Genomic DNA, 21962 nt, shown 5'->3' on the forward strand with positions numbered 1-21962 from the left:
CCCACAAATTTGCCTGGAATGCTTCTGATTTAGCCCCGCCTCCATTATCAAAGCTGGGGATGTGATTACCTCTTGATTATTCTCAGACATGGGTGTACACTGGTGGCTGGAATGTGTTGTCCTTTTTGTAACCCCCGCCCCCCCCCCCCCCCCACCCACTATCAAAACATAATCACCATGAAATGCTACGATAGAGTTATGACTATGTCTCGACGGCTGGAGCTGATCCCATTATCCCATGTGGTACATTGGTTTACCAAGCTACATTATATAGGCTACTGCAATACCGTCATATACCAAGTGTATTCTGTCATATACATGTTTGTGAGGGAAAACAGGATAGGATCATCAGTTTTTATCTATTTTGTAGGCTTTATTTTTCTAGTGGTGGGTGATATTTTAGCTCTAGGTTGACAGACTCACAACTAGGGTTGAACAGGAGGAATTGTTTCCCATTGCTAAATAATCACTCCAATTAAACAATTAAAGCCCAAGGCGGAATTGAGTTATGGATACCCCATGAATACGCCTCGCACTAATCGCTGATGAACAAAGACACACTTGACTTTTATGGTTTGATCAACCTGTTGGACTGTTCACATACATTTTGTATCACTGCTAAAACAATGTTGGGTAGAACCATAATGTGCCAACTCGTAAAAAATAAATAAAAAAGACAACAGTTTATTTAAAATCTTAAATCTTTATTCTGTATATTCTTATAACTTTTCCCCCGCAAGTTGATCATATACTGATATCACAGCCTAGTCTGCCCTCTTCCTCTGACCAGCTGAGGGTGAAGGTCACCAGGTCAGCCAAGCCACCGGCCCCATCACTCTCCATCACGGCCCTCCACCCTCCACCTTCTCCCCCCCCCCACCACCTTCTCCTCCCTCCACCTTCCACCTCCTCCCCCCTCCACCCTCCTCCCTCTCCCCCCTCCACCTCCACCTTCTCCTTCTCCCCCCTCGTCCTTCTCCCCCCTCCACCATCTCCCCCCTCCACCCTTCTCCTTCTCCCCCCTCCTCCTTCTCCCCCCTCCACCCTTCTCCTCCTCCCCCCTCCCCCCTCCACCATCTCCCCCTCCACCCTTCTCCTTCTCCCCCCTCCACCATCTCCCCCCTCCACCCTTCTCCTCCTCCCCCCTCCTCCTTCTCCCCCCTCCACCCTCCTCCTTCTCCCCCCTCCCCCCTCACCATCTCCCCCCTCCACCCTTCTCCTTCTCCCCCCTCCACCATCTCCCCCCTCCACCCTTCTCCTCCTCCCCCCTCCCCCCTTCTCCCCCCTCCCCCCTCCAGCCAGGCAGTGCTGCATGACGTCGTGTAGCAGCGCCGCGCTGCTGAGGTCAGTGAAAGCTGGCTTGGTAGGAGATGACTGCTGCCTAATTGTGCTTTTGAGGGCCGCTGTGCACGGGGGTGACTATGGGTCTGCATGAGGTCCTGCCACAGCGATGGACATGCGACCCGATGGGGACCTCCAGTTGGAAATCTGAGAAGTGGAGTTATTATTGACTGGTTTTGGTCTGCTGTTGCTGGTTTGAAAACTGGCGATTGAGTGAAGGTATTTTGGTTCGTCCGGGTGTTTGACTGTGTTTTTGGAGATACAGCAGACCTGATGCAGAAGGAACTTACTTTGACACTGCCATTGTTCTCTTATCCTCCACATGCTTTTGCCCATGAACACAAACACTCTAATTCACCCAAATAAATGTAGCCTACAACACTTGCTATCGGATGTTATAATTTCTGTCTGCGAAAATTGTGCACAAAGACAGAAATTTGCTTGCGTCTGCAAATCTGTCAACTGACGGGCCGACCTCGCACAAAGCAACCCTCTTATTTACTCTATACAAGCATTTCCCCTTTACACCCAGGAGATGAATAATACAGTCATCCTTCCTCCCTCTTTCTCCCTCTCTCCATATCTTTCGATCGGCAGTGTACCCCCCCTCGCCCCCCCCCCCCCCACACACACACACACACCACCACCACAGCCCACCCCCGCGGGCCCTCCATCCACCCCTGCTATTTTCACCCCGCACACATCCGTCGCTGCACTTATCCAGCCTCAGACGGCTGGTGGCTCAATGGCTAAACGGATTAGCCGACAACAGAGCACCTTCCCCTCTCCGCTTCTTGCCTCAGTCCTGGGAGGCGCGGGCTATTGAGCCGGCCCGGTCCCTCCACTAGCCGGCCTTTATTGAGGCGTCTATGGGGCTTTATGCTGCCAGCGCTCGGCCTTGCCCTCGCGGTCATCAATCATCCAGGCTCCAGAGTCGCTATCAGACCCCCAGACAGTCTGCCAATGCAGACTCTTCCAGGAAGCTCTATAGGAGATGGAGAGAGGGAGAGAGAAGAGGGGAAGGGAGAGAGAGGAGAGGGGAAGGGCGAGAGAGCATCACTGTGACTGCTCGTTCGGCCACTCTGGGCTGTAGTGGGTTCGACAGACGTCCTGTGGAGTTGTGACAATGCAGTGATTAACAAGGGAGGGGTTATTACTGCCTTTCAATGGCATCTAGTGAGAATCAGTCCCAAATGAAAGCTATAATAATCACACCAACATTATTATTATTATTACCGTTATACAATATATGACAATAACAACAACAACATAATAATAATAGTAATACTACTACCACTGCTACTGCTACTACCACTACTACTACTACTACTACTAGGCTAATAATAATAATCATTTTATGAAAATAGGTAGGTTATTGGCAATGGGATAACTTAATAATATAGGCCGAGTATAGGCTACTGTACAAGCCCTGCAATAACATGCAAAGTCAAAACAAGAGAGGTTATTTAGGGGAAAGATGTCTCATAAAGACCTGTCCATGATATCACTTTCCCCTTTTTCATCAGGCATCAACAGTATGTCGAATTCTACTCTGCACTTAACTTTTTTAATAACGATCCCCCCCCCCCCACCCCCTCTCCCCCCCCCCCCACCCCCTCTCCACCCGTAAGCTCTCACTCACCTCCTAGAGGAATAGGCGGAATCCAATTACGGTTCTATTTTACAGCAGAGACCAGGGCGCAATAACGGGAGGGAGCAGGGAAACGCGACTTCACCCATCAATTAGATCTCTATTAGCAGCCAATGCAGACCTCACCGCAGGAGAGACCGCGGCTCTGCCTCGGCCAAGCGCCGAAATTAAACAATTCTTCAAGCCCCGTCAAGTGTACAATATTTTGAGCAATTTGTTCTCTAAAAACGGCTACGCCCAAAGCCACGGTGAAGCGAGCTGGAAGCGGTGACCTTTTGACCTATGCCGGTCAAACATGTCAATATTGGATAATCAGCGGCAGCATGGAAGCACATGGGCACTTGGGGAAAAGATAAATTCTGAGAAATTGGTGTAAGATCCATTAAGAATTGTATTTGCTTTATATGGCATGATGCTTGTCATTGTCTACTTTAGGCCTATAAGTTGAGGTTTTCATTTTGAAGAGCAACCTATTGTGTTCTGAGGGTAAAATGAAAGTGTTAGATCTAGGCCTACATTGATCTTGGAATAGCACCATGTGTGAATGTCAGGTATAGGCCTACTGGACATATTGAAATAATTTGGCTCATTTTTTCCATCCTCCGAGTCTATATTTTCCTCCCTGAAATAGAATGTGAGGCCTATATAGACATATTAATTATATTATTACCCTACTCCATTATGGTGCAGTAGGCCTACAAGGCATCCCCCCGCTTAAGTGATTTGTGTCCTGTGGCCCAGTTATGGTTATCAATAGCCTACACCTTTATATAGACAACAATAAATCAATAGAAGCTTATAGTGGATTTAGGGATTAGAAACAAATTCAGATCAATTTAATTTGCCACGTGAACAACTATGGATCATATAAATAAATACGACTTTTGTTGACACTTTCTTGCCCGTGATGAAATAGCAGAGCGAGCTGCAGTTGCCTGCGTCTCAGTGAGGGCTGGTGCACGGATCTCTATTTGTTCAAAGGATGCCCATTTATCATCCACAGGGACAGCTTCGTATTTTCTACCTTGCTCCCTCAGTTCCAGGCCCAAATTCAGCATTTTTATGGAAAACTGCAGTCATTTTGATTGATGAAATCTAAAGATGTCTAAAACAATCCGGGAGATCTCCAACTGTGGCGCACCAACGGGGCGCTCCACTGTGTGCATTGTTACCCAGAGAGAAAGGGCAGCGTCGGAGAATACGCGAGAAAAAATCGCGATTTCTGTTCAAAAGGGACAGAAAAGCAGCATTTCTTTACAGGGAGTGGGAAAGTTGCAGAAAACCTTTTCCACTTCAGTCACAAACAATACTTGCTTAGTTTTCTCTTCACTCACTCAACTATGCACAGGATATAAAGAATTGATTATTTTACTGAATGCTTTAGCCTATGCTCTTATGCCAGTCAAAACTAATAGCCAGAATAAATCTAAAATTGCATATGCCCTAGCCTGTCAAAAACAGCCATACAAACACACCTCGTTTGGCCTATATAGTCTTTATTTTGGGTATTCTGCTATCACAGAACATTTCAGCTTGTCTTGTTTGGTCAGAGATAGATAATGTCACAATAAAAGTCACCTGCGTAATTGCCGCGATCTATTATTAATACCAAGTGTGGCGTCGTCGAACTGCGCGGAATTATCTTAAACCATCCTATAGGCTAGGCTACTTAATACCGAGTCACCCAAGGGGAGATTCAATAAATCTCCATTTAACTGCGTTTTCCCTCAAAACTCCTCCAGGCGAAAGGAGGCCGTGTCAAGATTGCGTTTGTGTGCCAGTGCTTAGGACCAGCTGCTCCAAAAGACAGACAAGCCCTTGTCAATTAGCCGTTTGACAAGCAGGTCCTCCGGTTGCCCGAGGCGCTCCACCCGCCAGCAGTGTACAGTCCCCGCAATTAGTATCCATTTCTGTCGGGACCTCCTTGGAGCACACAGACACAGGGCGGTCAAATGGCCAAACATTGGCAAAATAACCATAGGCCACAAATTACAGTGCGCATTGGGCAATTTGAACGATAGGCCTATTGGACATTTTGGAATGACAAAAAGGGTACATTTGGGGGTTAACATTTGAAAACGAAACTGCTTGTTTGGGTTTCATGACGAGTAAATAAAAGTATAGCCAACCCTGTCACATTACTGACATCCTATAGAACGATTGCTCACCGTGCGCTTTTGTGGCCGGTGTCACAGCTAGCAGCTGGTGGTGGCATTCCCGAGCCCCAGACCCTGCCCTTTGTCCCATGGGGGGATGGACTCCGGACAGGGCGGTCCAGCCGTTTCTACAACGCAGTGATAGGTCGGGTCATCGGGGCCAAGTTTTCAGCAGGACATGCAAAGTCCTCTGCAGCGACAGCTGAGTTCGAACAAAACCCCTAAAGCTCGCCAGGCCTGGGGACTTATTAGTAGGAGCGTTTGTTTAACTAATTAGCAAGCTGGGCAGTCGCGGGGAGGCTTGTATGGACAAGGCATGTATTTTGAGGAAGATCCGGGGAGTTCAGAGTACATGATGGGGACACGGCAGCGTCGCCTGGTGCGGCACACTGAAGTTCAAGAACAGTGCAAACAGCGCATGCCAACAATGGGGGACACACAGCATTCAACTGTGGTGGGGCCAAAGAAGTCCAACGACAGTAAAAGAGAGAGAGAGGGGGGGGGGTATCTCGAGTTAAATATGGGAAAGTTTAGGGAATGGGTCGACAGGTCAAGGAAAGTCAACAAGAGAGCAGTCTTGATGACAGAGGGAATCTAATATCAAAAATACATAAATCTTCAAATGAGGGCAGGCGCACAATGGGCACAATGGAGGCGAGTGTTCGAGTCAACATAGATTTGTTGTTGGGGATAAAATGGATTGGGCCAAGTTGTTAACATTTAACACAAAACGCTCACACTAGAATAGAAGTTAGACAAAATGGAAGGGGGTTCCCTGTAGGCCAGCCAGGGTGGACATGTCACAGGAGAAAGATAGTTTATCGTTGCGCCTGCAGGCCAATGGAGACAGCCATGGCGCCGTGAGACCGCGCATTTTTTGCACTTGTTAACAATTACGCACACGTTGGTTTATTTAAAACTCTTGTCAAGTAGGCTAATGTTAATAGACTAGCCTACGTTTTCACGCGGATAGCACTAATATTGCTGTCACCATGTGTCGAGGTCTAAATCGTATAGCCGAATCCATACGCCAGTTGTCAAAACGGGTGACGGTCAGAGCCATCACTGTAGCCTATTTGTTGGTCTCAATTTTGTTGAAAAACTTGTGGCGCCAATGGCCTCCTCTCCATTTCGTGCCCACTATGCCACACTCGATGTAGTTGACCATCGCTGCTGAGAACTTCGACTGACCTTCGCCCGTTTCTCAGCAGTTGGCCGCCCTCTCCCCTCCGAACCAATCCGAGTTCCCCGGCAGTCACAAACATCTCTGAATTCCATAATTCTTCACGAAAAGGCATTATTAGGGAAATCCTTCCTTTTTGACAATTTAATAGTGCAAACTAATCATCTGCGTGACATGAGCCATTCATCTGTTCATATGGAGACAAAGACAAGGCCTCTTCGCATGTTCGCCTGGGTCCTGCACTAGACTGTGGTCTATTTTGGGATCAAGTGCACAATAAAAGCATTGTGACTGCTTAGTGGTTATGTTTGTGAAACCACCAAAACCTAGTGTAGCCTATTAGGTTTCAGAGAATCAGAATGTTGTATCTAGAACACACAACTTGGAATAAACCATTCCTCTTTTTATTTAAAACGACGACGATGACGATGATGACGACGACGACGATAATAATAATAATAATAACAACAATAATAATAATAATAATAATAATATAAAAGAAGTAACATATATTGAGATCAAAGGCACAAACAACGATGGAAAAAGAGTGGAGATGGAGGCAGAGAAATTACAATCCTCAAAACCTCAAGTTGTGAATACTTCTCTGAATCAATTTAGCGGTTTCCACCGTTCTCTTGCGGGAGTAACAAGACAGAGAAATTGATCCGCTGAGACCTCACCTTTTCGTGCGCCTCAATAGAAGAGACATCAGACTCGCGCTACGAGTGTGTAATTTTTAATATATATGCAATAAATGTTCAATTTGTTTCCTGAAATGACGGGAAATAATAACGTCAAATTTAAAAGCCATCCATTATATCCAAACGATGCGCGTGCTCCATCGCACTATACGCTTGATTAATTCATTTTCTGATTGTGTTTGATAAAGCAATAATGATAGCGTCGTGATCTTGCCAACGTGCTCTCGATGGGGCAGTTGAACCCATTCCCTTTTTGAAAAATATGATATGGCCCTATAGTTGTTTAAATCTTATCAATAATGAATCTAGGCCATTCACTCGATGCTATACACCATATCGACTAGTCTAGGCTACCATGTGCACTCCAATGGCAAATATAAATTGTACTTGGACTAGGCCAATCAGTTTATAGGCCCATGCTCAGACGATGGACCAGTAGACTGTTGTGCGAGCTGCTTTTGCCTAACGCGTAGACCTATAGGCTACTATTCATTGTCTTAGTGGTATTAGCCTTTACGCAAGCTACAAAACACACAATGACACTGTCTCATTGTAATATAAACCTAATCTATAAACCTACTTAGCATCTATCAGTTGAACTAGTAGGCTAGGCCTACAGGTATCCCAGACCCATCTCATCATCAAATGAAAATAAGCTGTAGGCCTACGAGAGGGCACATACACCCTATAAATTAAACACACATTAAGTTGGCTAATTTTCTTCTAACTATTTGATTAATACATCGTGAAGCAAACGGGAGCCCGGACTAGAGGGACGTGACCATTGACATAATGGGCTCTGTCAAGAAGCCGTGTGCAATACGCCCAGACGATTTGTGGTGACAATCCTTATGCGATCAATTCCATTATCCTATTCAACTCAGAAACAAACATAGGGCCTATACCTCCCCAAAAGAATAGTAGGCTATGTTTTCTTCTGGATCCAAAGGTATTTGCTTTCGATTTAAATACTTTGGCTCAAGGCATGCGAGAGAAAAAAGAGCCTCCCGTTCTTGACCAACTGCGTAAACATGTTCACACAATCAGGTGGGCTACGAGACGGAATAACCTAGGTTTTATGCATCTTTCATCAGCCAAATATAGTAGACTAATAAACGTAGGATTTTTATAGCCTACATCTACTCAGGGATATATAGAAATGAATCCCTTAAATATTTGGAACTATCCTCAAAAGAAAAGTATTTCAATGTACCGTTGATAACCTGCTTTTACGCATGCGTTTCTTTCCCCTATTTGATGGAGAGAGAGTTCTAAGGGGGGATAGATTCACCGTGTCCTTTCCCTCACTCGACCAAACCAACCCTTTTTATCTTTGTCTTCCTCGCTTGTCTCGATTTTCGTTTGTTTCTTCCTATTCCACTCCCTGTTTGTTTTGGTGCGATACAGCTGTGGAGAGAATACAGCCTTCTTTTTCCGATTACAACCGCATTCCTTTTAGAAGCAGCCTTTGATTTCTCCCCTTTCAACGGTCTTTGACTTTACGCTGTCAATCGTTCGCCTATTTTGTTCTTTTCCCCCGGCAGATTTTACAGAAAACGTAAGGTCTTCCTTGATGGATCCGTTTTGAAATAGGAAAAGGTTAAGGGTGGATAAGGTGAAAGTGCGGGTGAACGGTTTCCCTGGCAATTGCTTTGTTTTTGCGAAAATGTTTTTTGTTGTTATTCTTCCAGTAGGATAGTGGACAGCAGTAAAGTCGGTTGCTGAACCAATGGTCCGAGAACGTAGTTTACAGAAAAAAATGGAATATTTTGTCACACAATTTTTATATTACACGCATTTTATATTAAACTCAAAGTAAAATGATTTATCTAGGTCTATTTTAAGATAGCCTAATGTGTAGGATAGGCTATCCGTTTTTTCTTTAAGCCTAAACTTCTGTCAAGAATGCCTGTTGCAATCGAACTTGACCTTGTGGAAACTTAACCTATCCTCCAAAAGGCTACTTCAAAACCTTGCCTTTTCACACAGCCTGGCAGCAACCTGTTTCTCAATGCAAGGAATCGAACGCAAATATTCTCCAATTAACTTGATTCTAACGTTGTGAAATGATAACCTATAGCCTAATCCTTTGTAGATTTATTCTGATGGTGTAGCCCATTGTATAAACGAAATGATGCTGTGAAATTAACATTGTAGCTTCTAGTTTAGCTGACTCTTAAACTCCAAAATCGCATTCTCTGCCAGGTATAACCGTTAATAAGGATAGTAGCCTAATTAAACAGTCCTAGAGGACCTGACGCAAGAGAAACATTATGCAAGCCCTTGCTCACTTTGCTAGCATATTAGCCTATTATACAATGAAACTGTGACAAACCTACAAATCCTTACTCATAAGCTACGGCGTGGATTCACCAATAACCTTAAATTTCGCTTACAAAAATTCGAAAATTGGAATGAAGAATATAATTAATGCTTAACATTATTGTAGGTAGGCTACTTACTGTGGTGGTGATGTGTCAGCGGAGTATACGCCTTCATTTCTTATCAAACCATGTCAAAAGTGATGCTTAGTCTCGACTATTTCTCAGAGATTCACGTAAACAAGTGGAAACTTAGTGCCCTTCTGCACCATTTTATACATGATGAGCCGTCAGTAATGGGATTATTAAACAAAAACGGTTTCAGGCGCTGGCGTTAACCTTTTTTAATGCCTAATTAGGTTTTGCGAAGAAATAATTAGATTCTCCAGTGCTTACACTGCCTATATTTTCAAATGATTGGCCCTACCTAGCTACAACAATCACATCATGTTTTGACCCTCTTGTCAATCATCTCAGAACATGTTTCAAGTGTCATGAAAGCAAATCATTTAAAAACATATTGGGACAACCAAATACAGTAGGCTAGCCTATTATACACAGCCTAAACAGATTATCTCACTGGCCTACACAGCTTTTTCAAATTCACACAATAGACACGATGAAATGGTCGAGTACGCCATCTAGTGGTATTGTGGCGTTACATCACGTTTTGGCAAGTTTTATCATCAGCCAAGGGATACGTTATGAAGGGCGGTCTGAACCCATTGTAAGGGATCTGAACCCATCGTAAACTGTCCCTTGGCGATGCGCTCCCGTTATAGTTTTAGCTCGATTAGAGCAAAATTATACTTCTACAAAGGAGAGTTGCAATACAGCGCACATCTAACTATCCTACCTGCGCGAATCACATCATTAGTGTACACAAAATACAATTAACTTGAATGATGAAAATAATGTTATGGAGCCTACAGAACACATCATGGGAATGTTGTTTTTACAATTTTTATTGAGCCAAGCAACATATAGGGACTATCCATAGCCTAATATAATCCACTGTGAACAAAAACAACATTTTCTTATGTAAAGGGATAATTTGATGACATGGCTTGTCTGGCTGTCTTCATACAATGTCTGATAGCCTACCCACAGATATCCTGGCGAATTGATTCACCCAACTAGACTCACAGTAGGGTAGACACAGGTGGAATTGATCTCATCAATTAGAGTTCCCTTCTATTTAAGTGTGTCACAGCCAACTCGTGCTTCAGGTAGACATCATGGCTGCATTGCAACAGATCATTGTGCTCAACCAAAGGAACCAACGGCGAAGCGTTTTGGATCATGTGAACCATGAACTACCAAGTGGTAGTGGCCAAGTGGCCAGGCAGCACCCATGACAGCTTCATCTGGGCCAACTTGGGTGTGGGACAGAAGGCTGCCAGAGTGGAGTATGGTAGGGGTGTGTTCCTTGGGGACAGTGGCTACCCTCTCCGAACCCACCTCATCACCCCTGTGTCGGATCCCCTGACCCCAGCTGAGCGGCACCTCAACTCCGCCCACGGCCGCACCAGGAGCCTGGTGGAGCGCACTATTCGCCGTTGGAAACTTCGGTTTCGGTGCATCCATCGATCTCCAGGGGGGCTGAAATTCACACCTGCTTCTCGCCTGCTATAAAGCAAGTAGCAGGCATTTTCGGACACGGCCATAGTGTATTTACTTTGGCGTGCTGGGAACACTGCCTCTTGTGGTGGCAACATAGAAACGCAGGTCAACAACGGGACCGAGAGAAAGAGAGATTGACAACCCGACAAATGCTCTCTATGGTGCGCTGGCTTATAGCCACGCACAAAACCCCCCACCAAAGGACCCTACCTCTAGACAGTAAACCAGCAGGCAGCAGACTAGTCACAGTGTTCTTCCTGGTTTTAAAACCTCGCGATAACCATTTCCCTTTGGCTCAAGAAGAAGAAGGTCAGCTGATCATTCACTTCACTGCTGCTGAACGGCTAACATTCACAGCTAGCTAGGAACCAGGAAAACGCAACCAAAATAGCTAAGCTAAGCTAACTGAAGGGATCACAATTAAAGTGACACTTGTAATTAATACCGACCAGTTCCAGGTAATCCAGGCTGGATTATACTCTAAACATTCAAAGACTAATGCTAAGCTAGCTAGCTAACGTTAGCTGTCAGAATGTTCTAGACTAGACCGCTAGCTAGCTAGTAGCCAAGTAGCTAGTCGGCTAGTGTGCTTGCTAGCTAGCATGCAGTTTTTAATATCATATCTAGCTATGACAAATGTTTAATGACAGTAATTTGATAGTTGCTTAGCTTAGATAACGTTAGCTTGTGAGTCTGTCATGTGGCTAGCTAACTTGAGCTAGCATTAGGCTAGCTGATAGCACTGTTCATTGAATAGCTAGCTAGCTAACTGGAGGTTTGCACCAATGGTCATCTAACACCCACATTTATGATGCTTTGTTACAGGTTAGTAAACTAAAGAGGTAGGTTATGCCATTAACTTGACAATTTTGGCTTTTTTGTAGGGCAACCCAGAATTTAAAGATGGCTGACACAGAGCAAACTGGCCCCCCTCCCCAACAAGGGCCAGTGGTGAGTATTTGATTCAATCACCATTATAGTGATCATTCAAATACCTTGTATTCTAACTAATATCTTCCTTTTTTTTTTTTTTTACAGCAATTTATGCTGAGTAATAAATTGGAGACTGCTATGTGGCTGTCGCGGCTCTTCACTGTGTACTGCTCTGTCATGTTCATCTTGCCACTCCTAGGGTAAGTGGCTAACCTTTAAAGGCCAACTAATAGGCTGTTTTCACAGCAGCCATTTTGACCTGTCAAAGCAGGGTAACACTAATATGAATTATGCTATTTTATTACACTGTGAAAAGTAATGCAGAAGGCTGTTGCCTCATAACAGTTGATTATTTATACATCTCTTATCTGTCGTAGACCACAGGCGGCAGCAAACTTCTATCAGCGTGCTCTACTGGCCAACGCCTTGACCAGTGCCCTCCGGTTGCATCAGAGGCTTCCTCACTTCCAACTGAGCAGAGCCTTCCTGGCCCAGGCTCTCCAAGAGGATAGCTGTCACTACCTGCTGTACTCGCTCATCCTGGTCAACTCCTACCCCATTACCAGTATCCTTTCATTTCAAATACACTGGGGCTTTAATGAAAGGGGAAATTATCAGTATTCAAACTGTAAAGGAAAAATCTTACTTGGTTTAGTTTAGATTTCAAAGAACACGCTGAGTGGTCGGTCAAGCTGGTTTCAAACAAAGACAATAGTTTATTCTATGTTACGATTTGCAATTCGGACTCGAGCACAGGAAGTGAATCTGGGCAAGAGAGTCATTTGGGGACGAGGTCGATAGGTTATAACGTGAAAAAGGAAGTGACAGTTTCAGGATGAAGAGGACAGGGAAGTGATGTCACACAGGAAGAATTTGTAGTTTTAACAGACTGATCTATGAGAACGAACTACAACGTTAGAACAACAGTCAAGTAGGAAAACAAAACACAGACTTGAATTTCATTAACAAAACTCTCACAAACAAGTGTAAAAGCAGGTACAAACACTGTTGGACAACCGTTAAGTGATTGATGTGCAGTGTGCATACATGAGTAGTCACGAAGCATCATCTTTGGCTTAATTTACGATTATATTTTAACGCTCCGACTTATTTTTACAGCAGGTTCTTTTATTTGTTGATCTATGTTTCTTAACTACTTGTCCTCAGTGAGCATATTCCCCGTCTTCCTCTTCTCCCTGCTTCATGCAACTGCATACACTAAAAAGGTTCTGGATGTAAGTATACTTGCACAATCTACATTGATCACAATACTCTTACACTTCTACACCACTCTTACATGGACACTGCTGCTCCTCAGTGTTGGTTTTACCCTCACTTGCCCCTCATTACTGGCATTGATAATCTGGGCAGGCTACTGTAAGTGAAGTAACAATACTAATTAGCCCGCTCCACCACTGAAAAGCTAGCAATTCGATGCAGCAGGCCATCTATATCTCAACTTGAGAAATCTATTACATAAGCTTGTACCGGAGCTTTATGGGAAGCAAACAACATTACAAGTGTCAAGTCATTTGATGCATTGAGGGAATTTTTGAGAGAATGAGTATAAAAAGCAAATTGCCACTCGATTACCATTGAACAAACAACAGATGGCAATGAGACAACCTGTAGGAACTCCTGTTTGCTGTGTGGATGCTTCAGAGATGCTTCAGAGTTGCGTAGAGAACAATTGCTTTAATTTTCTTTTTCGTTGTCCTTAAAGGCAGTGGGCACCAACAGCCTTCCCTTCGTCAGGAACTTTCTGGACAAGCTCACAGCCAATCAGCAGAACATCCTCAAATTCATCGCCTGCAACGAGATATTCCTCATGCCCGCCACAGTCTTCATGCTCTTCAGGTACGTTTTTGTTTATATTACCTGAAGATCAGTCAGTCGTTCACTGTATACTGTGCTGACTATCCTGCACCTGGGAGTCAAATGAGTTGAGGATGCCTCACATTTTCTTTACCTCTCTTGTGGTTGACAGTGGCCAAGGAAGCTTGCTGCAGCCTTTCATTTACTACAGGTTCCTCACCCTCCGCTACACCTCCAGAAGAAACCCCTACTGCCGGTAAAAAGTGGTTTATCCCATATGGTCATTCTCATATTGGCCTGTATTGATATCGGGGGGTCTTGTTGTCGATAAGGCTCTTGGAATTACTGTTTTTGGATGACAAGAAATCTTTACAACTGATAATTTCCATCTGGCTCTTAACAGTAGAAATGTCAGGGGAAAAAACAAACACGTCATGTAATCAATGGCTCTAAAATGTTTGTGATGTCACCATTCACTGATTTCTGAATCTTCTGTCTGTTCTTTTCTTGCCATCCCAGCACCTTGTTCACGGAGCTGAGGATCCTTCTAGAGCACTTCATCATGAAGCCCGTCTGCCCCGTCTTCTTCAGGAGGATGTGCCTCAACAGCATCGCCTTCATCAGCCGCCTGGCTCCCACGGGTGTGTGACCCCCCACCCCCCCACCACCCCCAGACATAGCTTGCAACATGAGGGGTGTGATGTCACAACATGGGGGGTGTGATGTCAATTTGAAGGACTGACAAACAACAACAAAAACCTTTGAATGTTAGAAGTCCAGTGTGTTCCTGCTGCTCTGTAAAGCGGCAGAGGCCCAGCGTACGATGCACTGAAACACAGATTGTTGTGATATTAGGCTACAACAGCTGGACACTCCCCTCCCATCACCTCTCTGCTCATTGGAAAGTACACCTGCAGACTTATCAGGTGTGGATTGACCCGATGATGGTAAATGTCTTTGGTCAGCTCTGTAACATTTATTTATTCATGGAAAATACTTGCTCTCTTACAACAACAAAAAATTATATTAACTTTGAAACAAACTATGAAATTGTACTGTAAATGGTTTCAGTCTTTTGTCTTTCAACATATGGATGAAGGATAGTGTCTTGTGTTTCTACATCCTCTTAATTCCATTTTCTACTCATTTTTTGTATGTGAAAAGCATTGGTAGTCAAGATTGATTTGTCTTAACATTTTACTTTGAATCTAAATGTGGTCTATGCTATTAACACTATTTTAAAGTGGTAGAAAGGAAGGTGCAGTGTCATAAATGGGTATGCTGTATTTTTAAAGACCCGGAAGGTACAAATCTGATATTTGTTTGATATGAATCAAGCATTTCATCACACTGCGTTATGCCGTTATTGGAAAGAGGCCAGCTTCAAATTCAGTGTCTTTGCATCCTGAAGATGTTTTCTAATCGAAATTCTTAGATTTGAATTAAATTTGATGGTGGGGTATTACTGGTTCATTGCATGTCCTCCTCTACCATATAGATGTATTTATTTAAACCATATGGATTTGGAATAAAATGATCAATTACCTGAAATCAATAAAATGTTATAGAAAAGATATCTTGTTAAAAGGAACGTTTCACTGTGTATGAATGAAAGTCCTGTGATGTTGTAATCCTTTTAGTCCTGAAAGTTCAGTGCCAACATACTATTTGAATTGTCCCTATATTACTATAAAGTGCAGTTTCTCATCTTTCACAAAGTGTTGGAATTGTATATATTTAGTTTTTTTCATTGTGAAAATGTTGCCCGTGACGCTGTAGTCTTCAAAGACGGGTATGAAAAGCTCAGCCAATCAGAATGCAGATTGAGATGGGCCAACGCCCACTTTTACCCAATGATGTTCAAGCTTGTTGCAACGTCGTTGTCAATAGCAACTGTCTGTTTGAGCATAGAGGAACAGCTTCGTATTGAATTAATATGTTATATAAGATAATAATCTAGCTAGATTATTATATTATATAGATATTATAGAATCTAGATCATGCGAGCCAGACTGGTCCAGTGCAGCTACAGCTAGCTAATGCTAATGCTAATGCTAGCCTAGCTAGCCAGATAACCAGATACCCAGCTAGCTAATGCTAATGCTAATGCTAGCCTAGCTAACGTAGGCTAATGCTAGCCTAGCTAACGTAGGCTAATGCTAATGCTAGCCTAGCTAACGTAGGCTAATGCTAATGCTAGCCTAGCTAGCTCTAGCTAACCTAGGCTAATGCTAATGCTAGCCTAGCTAGCCAGATACCCAGACATCTCCTAGCTTTGTTGGGTTAATCCTCCCAGCTCTGGATAATCCCAACCTCTCAAAGCGTTTCCTTCTGCACGTCAACTAACTAAGGAACCATTGACATTCAAAGGCAACCAAACATATTACAAAACAATTGACTCATCAATCAAATCGAGAAGATGGAGATCAACCTCAATCGTATTGACTATTTGCAGGTAAAATATTTAGATAATTACAGAAAACGGTGAAGATTACAGTATAAAATAGCAATAACCCGTGTGCTTAGATTGTTAAACTTAACTGAAAAAAAGAAAAATACATTTTTGCATCAATCATAGTTTTAGATTGCAAGCTACCAACTATGCCAATGACTGTCTCATTCATTAATGTATATTATATTACTAATACTAATGTATAATATTAATATTACAGGTCGGGGTGACATCTCAGAAAACTATGAAACTCCTTCCTGCGTCTGGGCACAAGGCAAGCCAAAAGGTACCATTGGCAATACATTGTAAACTTTTTAATATTCTTACTAGACACTTTGTATATGTGACCAATGCATGTTGTGTGTTCCAGGTTGCCATTGCTGATCACGATGGTGTAATAACCTGTTTCGGGATGAAGAAAGGAGAAGCAGTGGTGGGTGTTGAATTTTGACTGTCCCATGTACTGTACACCCAAAGACTGAAGAAAGCAGCCATTTTGAATTTATCTTACATAATATGTGAAGAACCCTTCTTTTTCCAGCATGTGTGCAAAACTCTACCAGGGCAGAAGATTGCCAGACTGGAGTTGGGAGGGGCGCTGGGGACCCCCCAGGAGAAGATCTTTGTGTGCGCCGGCTCTGAAGTCCGAGGGTACACCAAGAAAGGCAAACAGTTCCTGTCCTTTGAGGCCAATCTGACTGAGAGCATCAATGCTCTGTGAGTGGAATGTTTCCTCGCTTTCTGACACCGCCAGACAGTATACTGTAGGCCTAGTGCATTATTTCTTCATGATTATTGCGGTCATAGAGATCAATGCAGTATATTTTTTGTGATTGTCGGTGTATCTTTGTATTGCATTGGATTCTTTGTTGCACATAGCTAGGCCTGCAGCACGCTGCGTGTGACCTGCGTAGACTAGGCCCTAGTTATAGGCCTAGTGTCAAAAGTGTGAAAGAGATGATGAATAATGTTAACATCACATTGTGTTTTTCAGGCATGTGTCAGGAGCGGACCTTTTTGTCTGCGCCAGTTACATCTACAACCACTACTGTGACTGCAAAGACCAAGACTATTATCTGTCAGGAGACAAAATCAATGATATTGTGTGTCTGCCTGCGGAGAGCTTAGGCCGTGTTGTGCCTGTGCTGGCGTGTCAAGACAGGGTCCTCCGAGTCTTGCAGGTGATCAGATTATAGATTTTAAACTGGTTATATTGGCCAGTAATCCCAAAGTAACAATCTGCATAATTTCCCCCAATCTCTGTGTTCTATATGAATATATAGAGTTTATTTCCTTTCTTCAATGTTTGTTTTATTTCCTGATAGGGATCTGAGCTTCTGTATGATATCGAAGTCCCTGGACCGCCAACGGTCTTGGAGCTCTACAACAAAGATGGAGGTACTGCGCCTATCTGTAGTCTTGCCTCAAGATACCACCAAGATCGCTATTTTGAACTACATATCCCATTTTAATGCCAAATATACTTTCCCCCACTGTAGGCAAAGAAGGAGAGGACATTCTCTATGGAACTGCAGATGGCAAACTGGGCCTGGTCAAGATCATGGAATCCTCTGCCGATAGCAAGTGGGAGATCGATAACGACAAAAAGAAAGGAGGTATGGCGTCGTTTAAACACGCTCAATGTGTGTCTCTGTCGCTGTGACTTTCTGAAGGAATGAACAACGTAAACCCTCTCTTTTCCCTCTCTGGTGGCTCCTACCAGGTGTGTTGTGTATCGACACCTTCGACATCCTGGGCGACGGTGTGAAGGCCATCCTGGTGGGAAGGGACGATGGGGCCGTGGAGGTCTACGGCTTCGACAGCTCCAACGAGGCGTCGCTGCGCTTTGAGCATGCGAGTCCCTGTTTTTTATCATTGCCCTACACTTAAGCTACTGTGTATCACCCTGTGCTTAGTATGTCACCATTGACTTGATTGGCGCAATGCAGATGAGTCAGTATTGTTGTCATTGTGTGAATTCTTCTCATCTTTCATACACCAGGTGCTGTCGGAGAGTGTCACGTCTATCCAGGGTGGCTGTGTAGGAAAGGACGCATATGATGAGGTCCTCACAGCGACATATACAGGTGAAAACTCATTTCCTCCACACAGAGAACTGTATCATTTTCTGCTCTATGTAAATTAGAAAGAAAAGAGCTGCATCTTTGTGTGTGTGTGTGTGTGTGTGTGTCCAGGTTGGGTGACTGGTCTGACAACGGAGCCCCAGCAAGCAGAGGCCGGCCCTGGAGAGGAGGTGAAGATGAGTAAAGAGACCCAGTCAAAAGTGTCTGCCCTCAGGTATCAGTGAAACGACGAGTCGGCATTCTACACGCTTAGATACAATGCATCATTGTGGTGTTTTTTATTTGTTTTAGTTTTTTTACTCCAAATGAATACCCTTGACCCGTGACCCTGTCACGCCACAGGTCAGAGCTGGAGCAGCTGCAGAATAAGGTGCTACAGGGGCGTGAGAAGTACCAGCAGACCTCCCAGTCCAGCACGGCCGTCTCCGCCGTGCCCGTCTTCAGCGTCAACGACAAGTTCACTCTGTGCCAGGACGACGCCAGCTACAGCCTCACCCTGGAGGTGCAGACCGCCATCGACAATCTGCTGCTGCAGGTGAGGAAACTCAACTTTGTGTTCGTCGCCACACTGATACGTAATACACTTTACAAGGCAGTCAATCGAGCTGTAATTACAGGGTGTTACAGAAATGTCAAGTGTCATCTGTAGCTATGGTATAGTCAGAGCTCATTCTCTTTCCAACAGAGCGACGTACCCATTGATCTGTTGGACGTGGACAAAAACTCCGCCGTCGTGAGTTTCAGTGAATGTGACTCAGAGGTAAGCTTTTTCATGCTACATCTGGTACATGAATAAACTGCATGTATGAATGCGCTAGCTCTCCTTAATATGACTGTGTCTATTCATTTATGCAGCAACCAAATGGCAATTACCTCCTGGCTACATACAGATGTCAAGCAAATACTACCAGGTTGGAGCTGAAGGTAAGATGTGCAATCACAAAGAGAAAAGCTCAACATTACTTTGGTTGCAACCCCATTTAGTTGTTGTACATTGAACAATAGGGATTCATTGTCACGTTGTCAACAGGTGAGGTCCATTGAAGGCCGCTATGGAATTCTGCAGGCCTATATCACCCCCAGGTTGCAACCGAAGACATGTCAGGTCCGTCAGTATCAGATCAAACCTCTGTCTCTCCACCAAAGAACCCACGCCATGGAACAGAACAGGTGAGGAGATTCATCATTGCGTGGCTTGTCAACTTGGATCGAACTGCAGAAATGCATTCGGCCTGGATTATGCAGCGATGGAGTACCATTGTCACGTGATGTTTCTTGTGAATCGTATTTTGAATCGGAATTACAAAAAAGTCTCTGACTTATTGTTCTCTCTCCTTTCGCTCTCTCTCTCGATCTGTGTCTCTCTTTCTCCGTACAGGCCTATGAACACTCTTAGTCTGGTGGGCCAGTTTAGCTTTGCCGAGATCCACTCCTGGGTGGTCTTCTGTTTGCCCGAGGTCCCAGAGAAGACCCCCGCTGGAGAGAATATCACCTTCTTCTTTCAGAACACGTTCCTCGGCACACAGCTGGAAGCCACATACAGGTAACGGCACAGTTCACTATCTGAATCATGGCTGGAGACCTCGGGGGGTTTCACTGCATACGGATTGATCGAACCAACTGTTAAAGTTTGACAACTTGTTTATTCTGATTTCAGCAAAGGGGAAGGGCATTTCAAGTCCGACAACATTTCCACCATCTCCATACTGAAGGATGTCCTCTCCAAGGAAGCCACAAAAAGAAAAATCAATCTGAACATTTCCTATGGTGAATCAATACCCTCATGACAGACTCTTATCAGATTACCTTGATTCAACACCTTTATCACACAAACATTTCATCGTTACTCCATCTCCGTGTTCATAAACAAACATCATTTTCAGATATTAATGAAGACTCTGTGAACCATACACTCAAGATGATTCATCCAAAGCTTGAGTATCAGCTGCTTCTAGCCAAAAAGGTCCAGCTTACCGATGCGTTAAAGGTGAGTATCTGTTGGAGAGAAATTAATTTAAATGTGGGTATTGCATTGATCTCTTCCTCTCTCTCTCTTCCTCTCTCTCTCTCTTTCTCTCTCTCTTCCTCTCTCTCTCTCTCTCTCTCTCTTCCTCTCTCTCTCTCTCTTCCTCTCTCTCTTTCTCTTCCTCTCTCTCTCTCTTCCTCTCTCTCTCTCTCTCTCTCTCTTCCTCTCTCTCTCTTTCTCTCTTCCTCTCTCTCTCTCTTTCTCTCTTCCTCTCTCTCTCTTCCCATGTGTTTGCTGTGTAGGAGCTGCAGGTTCATGAAGGGAACGCTGACTTCCTTATCCCAGAGTACCGGAACATTCTTGATGAGTCGGCCCATCTGCTGGAGGAATACAAAAAGCAGCCAGCTCACCTGGAAAGGCTCTATGGTATCTCTTCAACCAGTTATCAATACACTTTTGTGATTGTACTGGAGAAATAATGAGATATAGGAGAGATATCCCATTGTTTGTAGGGTTCCAGTTATGATACCGCACTGTGGTAGTCATCAAAGTCATCGGTATTGCTTGTGTTTCTGTGTCCTTCTCTCTAGGTATGATCACTGATCTCTTCATTGACAAATTCAAGTTCAAGGGCCAAAATGTGAAGACCAAGGTCTCATTTCTGCTAGAGATTTTGGATAACTATGATTTAAATTCTTTGATGGATTTCTTCAGTGAGGCCTGCTAAGCAAAGCAAACACACATTTTGACTGTACTTCATTTGTAATAGCAGTTATATTTAAATAGCGGTTATATGGTGTTTTGTAAATAGTATTGTATGATAATGTTACAAAGACAAGTAATATGTCTGCATTCAGATGTATATACCTGTATGTAGGCTGGTGGCATTATGCTGATATAGTTATCTGTTAAAAGTTCAATTTTCAGTACCTTTTGTATTCAAATGTATATAGAGATTTAAATAAATCAAATTGATTAATTATTTAATTTACATAAATGATTTTAATATCGATGTGGTAACCTGGTTGGATTACCACTGTGAATACACAAATTTGCACGCAACAATAAATGCAATCTACACTAAGTATGATGCATATCAAGATTATACATAATATGAATTCTTTGTCCGTTTTTAAAAATAAATCAAATTGATTAATTATTTAATTTACATAAATGATTTGAATATCGATGTGGTAACCTGGTTGGATTACTACTGTGAATACACAAATGTGCATGCAACAATAAATGCAATCTACAGTAAGTATGATGCATATCAAGATTATACATAATATTAATTAGTCCGTTTTTTAAAATTCCGCCTGAGTTGAAAACCAAAATGAACTTCGAAAACTCTCTGTGAACCAACAAATGTGCATGCAACAATAAATGCAATCTACAGTAAGTATGACGCATATCAAGATTATACATAATATTAATTAGTCCGTTTTTTAAAATTCCGCCTGAGTTGAAAACAAAAACGAACTTCGAAAACTGTGAACCAACTGACATGCTTGGATTATGACTCTCGTCGGCCGCCGTACAACTGTTGCGTAACGTTTGGCCTCGCCCTCTGATTGGCCCGTTTCAATAGTCGCGGGCTACTTGAATTGAGCAGAAGAACTTGTGAATGGATCTCAGACACAAGGGACTCAGTCAGTTGTGTTCATTCTCTTATCTTCAGTCTTAGCATGGAGACCTAGTTAAAATCGGATTTACAAGCAAAAGGTGCACCAATA

General features: G+C 43.5%; 2 protein-coding genes across 2 annotated transcripts; both read left to right on the top strand.

Annotated features, from left to right (window-relative positions):
* The first annotated feature begins 11306 nt into the window (after positions 1 to 11306).
* On the top strand, positions 11307 to 15330 carry tmem33 (transmembrane protein 33). Its single transcript, XM_084459460.1, has 8 exons — positions 11307 to 11434; positions 11861 to 11927; positions 12015 to 12109; positions 12287 to 12474; positions 13077 to 13144; positions 13633 to 13766; positions 13897 to 13980; positions 14244 to 15330. The coding sequence occupies exons 2-8, from the start codon at positions 11880 to 11882 to the stop codon at positions 14371 to 14373; spliced, it is 747 nt and encodes a 248-aa protein (XP_084315586.1). The 5' UTR covers positions 11307 to 11434; positions 11861 to 11879; the 3' UTR covers positions 14374 to 15330.
* Positions 15331 to 16143: 813 nt separating this feature from the next.
* On the top strand, positions 16144 to 20953 carry bbs7 (Bardet-Biedl syndrome 7; the record flags this gene model as incomplete). The annotated part of the gene is made up of 19 exons (XM_084459548.1): positions 16144 to 16179; positions 16397 to 16462; positions 16547 to 16609; positions 16718 to 16893; positions 17171 to 17357; positions 17502 to 17574; positions 17676 to 17792; positions 17900 to 18030; positions 18179 to 18263; positions 18372 to 18474; positions 18603 to 18795; positions 18946 to 19020; positions 19116 to 19184; positions 19291 to 19430; positions 19639 to 19803; positions 19918 to 20027; positions 20144 to 20247; positions 20529 to 20652; positions 20817 to 20953. The coding sequence occupies 19 exons, from the start codon at positions 16144 to 16146 to the stop codon at positions 20951 to 20953; spliced, it is 2154 nt and encodes a 717-aa protein (XP_084315674.1).
* Positions 20954 to 21962: the final 1009 nt, after the last annotated feature.

The sequence above is a fragment of the Borostomias antarcticus genome (genome assembly GCF_949987555.1).
Source record: "Borostomias antarcticus genome assembly, chromosome: 28".
In the NCBI taxonomy this organism is placed as follows: domain Eukaryota; kingdom Metazoa; phylum Chordata; class Actinopteri; order Stomiiformes; family Stomiidae; genus Borostomias; species Borostomias antarcticus.